At 28.4% G+C, this 11,840-nt stretch overlaps 4 protein-coding genes across 4 annotated transcripts; 1 reads left to right on the top strand and 3 right to left on the bottom strand.

The window, feature by feature from the left end:
* Window positions 1–656: 656 nt before the first annotated feature.
* On the bottom strand, window positions 657–2,109 carry PmUG01_08050500 (ubiquitin-conjugating enzyme E2, putative; the record flags this gene model as incomplete). The annotated part of the gene is made up of 3 exons (XM_029004681.1): window positions 657–797; window positions 1,183–1,452; window positions 2,101–2,109. The coding sequence occupies 3 exons, from the start codon at window positions 2,107–2,109 to the stop codon at window positions 657–659; spliced, it is 420 nt and encodes a 139-aa protein (XP_028861346.1).
* A 3,433-nt stretch (window positions 2,110–5,542) lies between these two features.
* Window positions 5,543–9,007, top strand: PmUG01_08050400 (P-loop containing nucleoside triphosphate hydrolase, putative; the record flags this gene model as incomplete). Its single annotated transcript, XM_029004680.1, has 1 exon — window positions 5,543–9,007. One exon carries the CDS (start codon window positions 5,543–5,545, stop codon window positions 9,005–9,007), a length of 3,465 nt encoding a protein of 1,154 aa, XP_028861345.1.
* A 378-nt stretch (window positions 9,008–9,385) lies between these two features.
* Window positions 9,386–9,988, bottom strand: PmUG01_08050300 (conserved Plasmodium protein, unknown function; the record flags this gene model as incomplete). Its single annotated transcript, XM_029004679.1, has 1 exon — window positions 9,386–9,988. One exon carries the CDS (start codon window positions 9,986–9,988, stop codon window positions 9,386–9,388), a length of 603 nt encoding a protein of 200 aa, XP_028861344.1.
* Window positions 9,989–11,243: 1,255 nt separating this feature from the next.
* Window positions 11,244–11,654, bottom strand: PmUG01_08050200 (conserved Plasmodium protein, unknown function; the record flags this gene model as incomplete). Its single annotated transcript, XM_029004678.1, has 1 exon — window positions 11,244–11,654. One exon carries the CDS (start codon window positions 11,652–11,654, stop codon window positions 11,244–11,246), a length of 411 nt encoding a protein of 136 aa, XP_028861343.1.
* Window positions 11,655–11,840: the final 186 nt, after the last annotated feature.

The raw sequence follows: 11,840 nt of genomic DNA, 5'->3' as shown, positions 1-11,840 counted from the left end.
ACATAAGGTTATCTATATATTTTTATGGAAAAACTTGCTGCAAATACAACGCAAGTACAATGAAAAATTGGGCGCACAAGTAATTATAATTTTCTGTATCGTAACACCTTTACAATTCGCACTATTATAATAAGCAAATTTTGTACGAAAAAATGGAGACTATTTGCTACCCTAATTCTGCTCATATTAAAGACACAAGTATACCCACATATATGTACATATATATATATATATATATTTATTTATTTACTTAATAAATCGACTAGCATTTTAGTTTAAAGAAAAAAAAAAAAAAAAATTAATGTTGGCTGTTTTTACATAAAAATTTCGATTTCAAAAAATGGTTTATTTACTTATGAATTAAAACCTAAACAACTTCTTTGCACATATAAAAGGTGTACGTTTTAAAAAGGCAAGATGGGGAAAAAAAAAAAAAAATATACACATACGTATACATATACATACATACATATATACACTTACTACACATTTTATTGTAACAAACTAATAACTCCTCGTTCACATGCTGTTTTTACGAAGGTGGCTGCAATACAACACACACACCCACTTATGCCCTGTCCTTTTGCCTTTTGTCCTTCTGTTCGTTTGTTTTTTTTCCCTTTTAATAATAATACTAATAATTCTTGTCAATATATTTAATACATTTCTCCTTCATTTGGTTGTGGTAGTCGCTTGTTGACACTCGACAGCATTTCTTGTCGTAATGCGATTAAAATAGTCTCAATGGTATAATTTCTGTTCCAATTTTTTAAAATATGTAAATTATTCTTAACAACCTATAAAAAAAAATGTGCAGGGAAAAAAATTAAGCATAAACAGTTGTGCTATCATGTATGTGTTTAATTAAAAAAGAAAAATATGTATATACATATATATATATATATACAATACTGCAGGAAATGTTCATTTTGCAAAAAATGTTTCATAACAACATAATAGGGGGCATTAAAACAAGTAACCAAAGTAATAAGCCAATCGAGGTATATTTTTAATATGCCGCAATATATACACATGCAAACACAACATTTCTATAACAATGTAATATCTACAAAAATGGATAAATATCAAAATTAAAGGTGAACAAAATACGTAAATGATATTTATAATATTTTCACTTTTACTTTTTCACTCTTGCAAACTTATTTAATCGTTTTTTCTTACCATTCCGCTACTGTTCACACATGACATTTCAATTTTTGTGTCAAACTTAACTGATGGAGGTGCATCCGGATAATTATCATCGCAAAAAACGGTTAAAGAATAAATTCTATTTTCAAAAACGGTTCCAGGCTGACCAAATATTGTGCATGACCAATTTGACAGTGTAATGTCATCTGCACTTTCTAACCCAAATGATACACCTTCACTTACATTTCCTTTTTGCCCTCTTTCCAATTCATCGAGTAATCGAAAACTTCTTGGTACAATTACCTATGTGGGACAAAGTAATAAAAAATAAATAAATATTCATATAAATATATATATATATATATATATATATATATATATATATATATAAATTAAAACGGGAAATAAGCACAAAAAATGCGCTACTTTTTAAATATCTTTTTATGTTTTTTTTTTTTTTTTTTTTTTTATTCATTTGTATATTTTCCTAATTCACAAGCATTGTGAACTTGCGAGATGGAAAATTATTTCTAACATGTATGTTTACGTATACCCATATACGCACAAGCTTATGTAGACATATACCGTACGTAATGCATATTATCATGGAAACATATTCACAACATGGTCTGTTCACGTTTAACTTCTCATATTTATGAACAGTTCACGTTTAACTGCTCATATTTATGAACAGTTCACGTTTAACTGCACATATTTACGAACAGTTTACATTTAACTGTGCATATTTATGAACAGCACATGTAAAAATGAACTTTTAATGGCTCCATTACACATGTTGTGCACTTATTTAAAAAGAGGAAATAAAATTATGAATAAGACATGTTATTTTAATAGAAAATATTTACAGTTAACAGATATTTTCCAATTTACAAATATTTACACAATTCTTCCATTTACTTAACTTTATTTTCCCTCGTGTTTATTTATTACCTCGCTCATGATCTTATATAAATGTAAAATTACTTAATGTGTTAAAGTTAAAAAAGTTGGGTATCCCTTAATGCATACACACACATACACATATACATACGTAAACAAGTATATAAGTAAACATACATATGTGTAAACATACGTATACTAATATACGTATATATATATATATAAACTAAATTCAATCTTTCAAGACAGTTTTCCCATATATTCAGAATATTAAATTCGGCAAAAAATTATATTTATTTTATCACATTTAAAAAAAAAAAAAAAAAATTAAATAAGAAAGCAAACTATTGGTTGTACAAATATATCTTTTTTAAAAGAATGTTACTATTGTAAACTTGTCAGGGTAATTCAATTTAATTTCATTTTATTTTTTCCGAAAAAACGAAATATACCCGTTGATGACTATATTTAATTTAAATATATTTCGTTTTTTATTTCTAAGTTTTTATATATTATTTTTCCCTCCAAAATTTACAATAAATAAAAAATATAGAAAATGCTACTATATCCTCAAAGGACCACAAAAACGTTTCTTTGAAAGTAAATAAGCAAAATTATGATGTGCCCTTATTTAACTTTTTATAACCTGCATTTATATTACTTTTTTACTTTAATTTTATTTTTCTTCAATTATATATTTTAACTGCTATTTTGAATTGTTAATTTTTATTATGTATATATTAATTTTTCGCTTTTGTTATTTGCTCTAAATTTTTTCTTCAATTTTTTACGTTAATATTTTGCCGTATTTTTGCTGCACTATTTAATACGTTTTTTGCTACGTTTTTTGCTGCGCTTTTTGCTGCGCTTTTTGCTGCGTTTTTTGCTTCAATTTTTTCATGTTTCGCTTCACTTTTTTTGCTGCGTTTTTTGCTTCAATTTTTTCATGTTTCGCTTCACTTTTTTTGCTGCGTTTTTTGCTTCAATTTTTTCATGTTTCGCTTCACTTTTTTTGCTGCAATTTTTTCATGTTTCGCTTCACTTTTTTTGCTGCAATTTTTTCATGTTTCGCTTCACTTTTTTTGCTGCAATTTTCTATTTTCAATTTTCAGTTTTATATTTTATATTTTTATTTTTTTGCACGTCATGTGTATTTTTTTTTATTTTTTCATTGAAATCTATGTCCCTTGGATTTTCAACATTTTATTATCTTATAGTACAATAAGCAATGTGCTACATTTTGATAATATATAGCGAAACTGGCAGAATAAAAAAAAAAATAATAACTACGCAAAATAATAAATGAATAAATAAATTATTAAATATATAAAAAGAAGAAGTGAGACATAAATAGCTGGAAGAGAAAGGAAAAAAACGGTGTAGCTAAATCTTTTAAAAAAATTATTATGCGCTTTTGAATAACCTTATCAGGTATAACAAATCCTCATAATTTTTTATTAAACAAATGTTATTCAATGTTTTGGTACTTCTACTACTTGTCATAATTTGGGGACATTTCTTTTTTCTTTTCGTGTGCTTTCATTCCATATTCATATTTTTAAAACGATCTTAATTTATCAATAAATTGAGAGGTACCCATTACATATGATAATGTTGCATTAAAATATGGACACAGTAATAAAAGAGAAACGAAACAAAAGAGAAACACGAGTTTTTTACGTAATTTTAAAAATTTTATCCGTCCTAACATGTAGTTTGAAAGTTTTGGGTTTATTTCTTTTGTAATCATGGATATAATATTTTTATGAGCTTTTTTATTACCTTCTGTTTTGTAAAACCCACAAACGGTAACTCACTTGTAGCGGTGTACATATATATATATATATATATATACATATTAACATCAGTTTTTATATACACACATGCAGTATGCTGAAGGAATAAACACATTTGTGCTTTCTTCAAGGGTTTATATATTGTACAAAGGAATAAACGTACAAATTAAAAAGGGAACAATAGTTACACCCTATTTTGAACAAACTATTTTTAAGTTTAAAAAAAAAAAAAAAAAAAAAAAGTTTAGCTAAGTTTAGCGTAGTTCATTTGTAGGCTTCCCTTGCCACTTGCCTTATTAATTCTAATGAGAAGTAAATTAGATTAGGTGATATTCTTACATGGAAGCAGGTACTTAAAAAGCAGTTCGCATATATTAGAAAAAACGTTTTCTACATTGTCATAGTTCTTCTGCCATTGACTATAAATTTTTAGTAGGGGCAAAATAAGATATGTGCACATATAGGCAAGTGTATGGGTACGGGCATGCGTATATATGCACGAACGCCTAGATAATAATACCCCTATGTACAATGTCCTTTTCGGCACGTTATACTTTGAATATTGCACTTTGCTGACAGATGGGCCTTGAGCTTCCAGCAAGAAGTTCTCATTTATCTCAGTAAATAATTAAATTGGGTAAATAGGTTGTCTACATGTTTTCTATTTGTTATTTTTAATTTTTTATAAAAGGAAAAATAAAATAAGATAAATTAATATAAAATAAAATAAAATAAAAGTAGTACATAATTAAAAATAAATTTTGGGAAATTTACGCGGAGAATGGAAAAAAAAAAAAAAAAAAAAAAAAAAAGGGCATCTACATAACATCGGGCATCATTTATAAGCTCATTAACACATTAAGAAATAGAATTAAAAAAAAAAAAAAAAAAATTTATAATAATAGAGTTAATTAAAATGGTACGATTATGACGTAGACAATTTAATATTGATGTAAAATAAAGCTACACAATAATTCTTCACTAAATCATTTTGAGTATATAAAAGCGCGATTAGCACATGTATAGACATTATACATATATGTATATGTGCATATGAGCTTATATGCGTATATTCGTATATGCGTATATTCGTATATGCGTATATTCGTATATGCATATATGCGTATGCATGTATGCACGAATGCGCGTATGAATGAGTATATGTGCCTATGCCTTTTTTTTTAGTGGCCCAATTATTCCATGTGCCCCTTTATGATATATATGATTGTTCTTTTTAGACATCCCATATGAAATCTAAAGAGCAAATAAAAAATTGTACTTCACTATTTGTTAACAGTTTACTAAGTGTACAGTATAATTACTACCATTTCCTATTCGCTCACTTTTACGAGAAAAAAATTTTTTTTTTTTTCATTTTAACTCTTATAGTTATCTGACATTGAAAAGTTGGAACCGTATATAAGTGAAGAAGCTAGTAAGTGAAGAAGCAAGCGAAAAAGCAAATAGGTAAAGAAGCAAGTAAATGAAAAAGCAAGTGAAGAAGCAAGTGAAGAAGCAAGTGAAAAAGCAAGTGAAAAAGCAAGTGAAAAAGCAAGTGAAAAAGCAAGTGAAAAAGCAAGTGAAAAAGCAAGTGAAGAAGCAAGTGAAGAAGCAAGTGAAAAAGCAAGTGAAGAAGCAAGTGAAGAAGCAAATAGGTGAGGCCAAGCATTGGAACAACTCCCTTTCACTTACAAAACATGCGAGTGTTTATAAACAACGTGAACACTTACAGCGGCAGTTGCCTCTGTAAAACTTTTGACGATATAAATAATGAGAAAACAGAAATATATGGAACAGTGACAGACGAATATGAAGGAAGAGAAGATGACGATACAATAACATACAGTTATGAAAATGTAAAAAAAGTAGTATCAAAGGTACCTAAAGATAATGTAATAACAAATATATTAATTAGTGATTTAAGTATATTTGATATACATAATAGTAATTTAGAAGAAATCGAATATATTATACGAAAACTCAAATATGCAAAAGTGAAAAAAAAAATTATGTTCATTCTTATCTCTTCAATTGTAACATGGAATAAGACAAAGAGAAAATTTTTAAAAAAAAAAGTAGAAGAACAAAAAAGGAGTTCACCTTATGACAGTGAAAAACCAAAGGCTATGGACAACAAAGGGGCAGTCAAAATGAATCATCAGAGTGACGAGGTGGTAAAAAGAGGGAATCATAATACTATTAGTAGTAATAATAATAATAGTGGTAGTAGTAATAACAGCAGTAGTAATATTAATAACAGTAACAATAATAATGATAGTAACATTAATAATGATAGCAACATTAATAATGATAGTAACGTTAATAATGATAGTAACGTTAATAATGATAGTAACGTTAATAATGATAGTAACGTTAATAATGATAGTAACGTTAATAATAATATTAGTAGTAGTAATAATGATGGACGGAACTATAGCAGCAGTAACAACAACACGTTCGAAGAGAGGAAGAAAACACAATACATTTATATTCCCCAACTATTCACTGAAAAGGATTATCTAAAACGAATACCATCTAATATATTTGAAGAATATAAAACTATTGAAACTCTTGTATTATCATTAAATTCTATTAAGAATTTAAGTACTTATGTTATTGCTTCTGGAATACAATATGGGAATGGGGAAGATGTATTTTTCCCTATATTTAAAAATGCTTGGTTAAGTAAAGACAATGAAATAATTGATATAGGTGATAATTATATTCCTATTATTCACATACAAGGACTATGCGAGTATGTAAAAGAAGTGTATTTAAGAAAGGTCTCCACAAGATATCTCATAGCTGTCGACAAGGAGCACATTACTCAAAAAGAGCTTATTAAAACTGTAGCTAGTTATATTTCAGGAAATACTAATTTTTCCCTTGTCTCAGCCTATAATTCAATTTTTATGAACAATTCAGAAAAATTGTGCCTTAATCTAAGATTTGCATGCACAGATCTTTCTGATATTAACCACGAGGAAGGAGTACCCAAAGAAGGAGGTTTAACTAAAGAGAAAAAACGGACGGCAAACAGTCGCGATAGTCGTGCGAGGGGAAAGGAGGATCCGTCAGGTGAAGAGGAAGAAGAAGTGGAAGCAGATGAAGGAGAAGAAGCGGGAGATGAAGAAGAAGAGGCGACAGAAGATGAAGAAGAAGAGGCGACAGAAGATGAAGAAGAAGAGGCGACAGAAGATGAAGAAGAAGAGGCGACAGAAGATGAAGAAGAAGAGGAGAGAGAAGATGAAAAAGAAGAGAAATTGGAAGAGGACGATTCCGCGACAGATGAAGCAGATGAAGAAGACGACGGTAATCCACAAGAGGACAAAAGCCAAAAAAAAAGTGAAAAACGGAAAAAGGCTACAGAGGGCAGGACAAAATACAGACACAAAAAAAAAAAAAAAAACAAACAAAAGGAGAAAGAAAAATCGTTTATCAAATTTCACTGTTATGATGGGTTCGCTAAAAACATTGCCATTTTAGCAAAAGAGTTTTGTGAATACAGGAATCTAAAATCTTTAAAAGTACTTATTTTGGGTCAACCTGGAGTGGGAAAGTCATTTATAGCTAAAAAAATATGTGAGCATTACAATTTAATTATGTGTTCTATTAGCTTATTAATAGATGAGTGTAAAAAAAATAATTATAATTTTCCAGACTACTATAAGCAATATCTTAATGAGTTAGAGTATGAGAAAAATAAAAAAAAAAAAAAAAATGATAAAATCAAAAAGTTAACCTTAAATGACCTTTCTTCCTTATTTTACAAAAAATTAGAAAATAATGAATGCAAATTTAGGGGATTCGTTTTAGATTTCTTTCCTCGAAACTATGATGAAGCCAAGTACTTTTTTGAAACTTTTGCCGAAGTTTCACAGAGTATTCCAGCACTTAAGAGGGAAGATAGCAATGATATGAGAGAAAATAATAAAACGAGAAGAAGCAAGGGGGGAAAAGAAGTAGAGCGGGGCGAGAACGAAGGAGAGGGGAGTGAGATTGGTAATGGGGGGAGGAAGAATTTTGATAAGGACATCGATGAAGAGGAAGATGGGGTGAAAGAAGATGAAGAGGATGATGGGGAAGAAGAAGATGAAGAGGATGATAGGGAAGAAGAAGATGAAGAGGATGATAGGGAAGAAGAAGATGAAGAGGATGATAGGGAAGAAGAAGATGAAGCAGAAGATGAAATGAACAAAGAGAATGATGAGAATAACGAAGAAAATGCCGACAACTCCTACCATTCGGCCGATTCGGAGGGTGAAAACGGAACATCTAAAGGAAACTCCGCAGGAAAAAAACGAAATGGAAAGAATAATAGACGGAAAAAGGGAAGAATCAATAAAAGCAAAAAGGGAAGTAGAGATAGAGATAGAAGTATACACATACACAAAAACAAAAGCGAAAGAATACAAAATGTGAACAATTTAGTGCTTCCAGAATTTGTTATAATCCTAAAGTCCACAGAAGAGTTGTGCAGGAGTAGAATGATGAATCTTCCAGAAGAGGAAATAATTAAAGGGCATAATGACGAAAGTGGTTTTGAAAGACGACATAAAAAATATGTAGAGGAAAATTGTCGAAATGATTACATTCAGTTTGATGAGAAAAAAATAATTGAAGATTATTTTGTAGAAAGAGAAATAGAAGTGTTTAATGTTCATATAAATGAAAATTCATTACTAGATGATATCTTAACAAATATATATATTTATATAGAAAAAAATAAAAAATTTTATAACTTTCTACCCTCTACTGATGACATGTTAAGAAAAAAATTGAATGAACAGGAAAAAAATCTGAAAAGTGAAAAAGAAAAATTAAAAAAAACAGAAGAGAAAATAATTGGAGAAGAAATTAATAAAAATGATGAATTAATAAAAGCAGAAAAAAAAAGACAACAATTACTTATGGAACATCAACAACAATATATTCATAATCAATCCCTTCCATTGAGATTTTATTTAATTAAAAACATCCTCCCTATTTTAACTGATGCGTTGATATATATTTGTAAAACGAAGCCTAAAAATCCTTGTCTACATATAGCAGAATATTTGCTGGAAAACGCTCACAAGTATAATGTGGATGAATCTAACACCGATGCGCTCGATTCCGAACATCTCGATTCGGAGCAAAAATTGAAGGACAGTAATAAATAAAATGAGCTACTATAAAACCTAAATTTAATTTATTATGCATCCTACATTTTATGCGTCTCATTTATGTTCCACCTTACTCATTTATTCCTCAGCGAATTTCACTCCGATTCATTGTTGCTTCATTTAAGCTACACATATGCTGGAGGCCTGGTCCCAGAACTCAATTTGTTAATATGTCCATGTGATTGTATATACATATATATGTACATACTCGCTCCCAGCGCGGGGTTTGAATTTACGATTAGACAAACTCCCCTTTTAACGAATTTGCATAGCTTATGTATCAAAAAAATAGCATTTTAAAAAGAAGAAACAAGTCTTTTTTTTTATTCCTTTTTTTTCTTTTTCCTTTTTTTTTTTTTTTTTTCACATACATGTTTACCTCAAATTAATATTGCATTTAAAAAATAATACACAAATTTGAAAAAGAATAAATAATATATGTATGGCGCAAGCTAACATATTCACTGTGTGCTTGCTAACATGAAAAATTAAAAAAAAGAAATTTGCAAAAATTTGTAAGTATCTATTTGTAAAAAAGTCATAAACAAATACACTATATAATGATGTGAAACAACCAAAAATAAAAAAAATGTTCTTTTCTATATAATATATTTTAGTTCTTTTAAAATAATTTTCTTTTTCAAGCCCTTTCTTGAAAGGTAAAACCTTCTTTTGAAAAAAGGCGCTTTTATTTCCCCCTCCATTTGTACCATTTGCGTTTTTTCTAACATAATAACAATTATTATTATTATTACTATTCCTAGAACTATTGCTAACGCTATTGCTATTTCTAGTGCTATTACTGTGACTACTACTATTGTTATAATTATTATAATTGTATATTTTCCTCTTCACGTATACATGAGTACTTTTCGTATTCCTCTTTTCAAAACTCATAAATCTCGAAAGACCTTCATTTTGTATAATTCCTCTACTTTTCCGTGCGACTGTTTTCCAAATTTTGCTGCTGTATATCATGTTCATCATCTTCTTGTGCTATAACTTAAATTTGCATTTTTGTCTTATCATTAGCGGTGTTCAGCAAAAATGTATGCAATAGTAGGCACATGTACATACATACACATATACATATAAACATATATACATACCGTTTCATATACGTGTGTGTGTATTTATAAGCTTATCCGGGCACACCTCTTTTCACGCATATTTCTCCATAAATGCTCGTATGTCTATATACTTCCCTTTACATAACCTTTTTATTATGCATTTGTCTACACACACTTGCTCGCATGTCTATATCTATACCTATTTGTGTTCATCTATTATATGTATGTACGCTTATATATATACATAAATTTACGTACTTTTTTAATTTATAAAATAAAAATAATTAACATATACAAAAATGGAAAAACTACTATCCTCGGAATAAATAAACGCATTTAAACTTGTTAAAATATTTATCTATTTAACAAAATGGTGTAATAATATACATTTTTTTTTTTTTACTTTTTTACTATTTCGTTCTTTTATTAATGTTTAGTATTCTTTTTACTTCTTTCTTTTTTTTTTTTCTTTTAATACTTACCCTCCCTCTTTATATTTTCCATATGCAATATATATATGTTTATTTACAGTACACCTCAGTTATTCTTTTCTTATAGTTTTATTTGGACCATTTGAAATGATTTTGTTTTGTTTTTTTTAAATTTGTTCGTAAATGTGTACATGTACATTTAAAAAACAAGTACAGATATGTGGGTGTGAAAATAATAATACGAACAAATAAGAGCAATAAAGAGGAAATAAAAATGGAATAAAGAAAATTAAAAAAGGCCTCATAAAATATTCGACAATGTACATATATGATTATATATAAATGCAAAACGGTTTTGTATGAAACATTTTTTTTGTACTATTAAAATTTTAGGCACTCTTGAAAAAAATAAATTATGTACATGTCATAATTTAATTAAAAAAAAAAAAAAAAAAACATGTACACGTAAGAAAATGTAGCATAAATATCTTTGCAACTAGTTGTTCTGAACGTGAAATTAAATAAAAAAAAAAAAAAAACAGAAATGCTATATATAATTACACAGCACATAAATGGATAATAAAGAAAAAAGATAAAATGCTATACTAACATAAAGTAATATAAGGAAATGGTGAAAATATATAATACGATATAATATAATGTACTATAATACAAGGTAGTGCAAAACTGCGTAGAGCAACTTAACATGCATATAATATAACGTCCACCAGGTCAATACCAATGCTTCTGCTGCACATACTTCTTCGAGTCATAGAACATTTTACATAAAATTAAGTTTGTGATTGCAAATGGCCAAATCCACCACCATAAATAGGAAGAAAATTTTGCCCACCATCTAGCCAAAGCCATATGCCAAAAAGGGTACATAATTTTTTGCTGAAAGGGAGAAACTGTTTGTTGAATATACCCACCATATGCTGTGTGTCTATTTCTCCACATCATTTCTGCCTCAGGAGGTACAGGATATGATCCTAATGGTTTCTGTTCAAATTTGGGGGTTTCTTTTTTAACTACATTATCTCGTATTAAATTTCTTTGAAAACATATGTAGTTTTTTTTTATATTTAGCACCTTGCTATTTGTATCAAAAAATTTCTGACCCTGCAATAATATTTTCACCATCTTGTTCGTACGCGCAAAAGTTTATTTTATTCGGAAAAAAGGATACGAACCAATAAAAAAACAAATATATATCTTGTGTTTATGTATATATATTTATATTTATATGTACAGATTAAAATATATTCCCGAAACAATGGAGCACTGTTTTTCCCCTCATGTGTTTACATATATATATACATACTTCAT

This window comes from Plasmodium malariae (assembly GCF_900090045.1).
Source record: "Plasmodium malariae genome assembly, chromosome: 8".
NCBI lineage: Eukaryota > Apicomplexa > Aconoidasida > Haemosporida > Plasmodiidae > Plasmodium > Plasmodium malariae.
The sequence above is the reverse complement of the archived record's forward strand: the minus strand, read 5'-3'. Positions and strand labels throughout refer to the sequence as shown.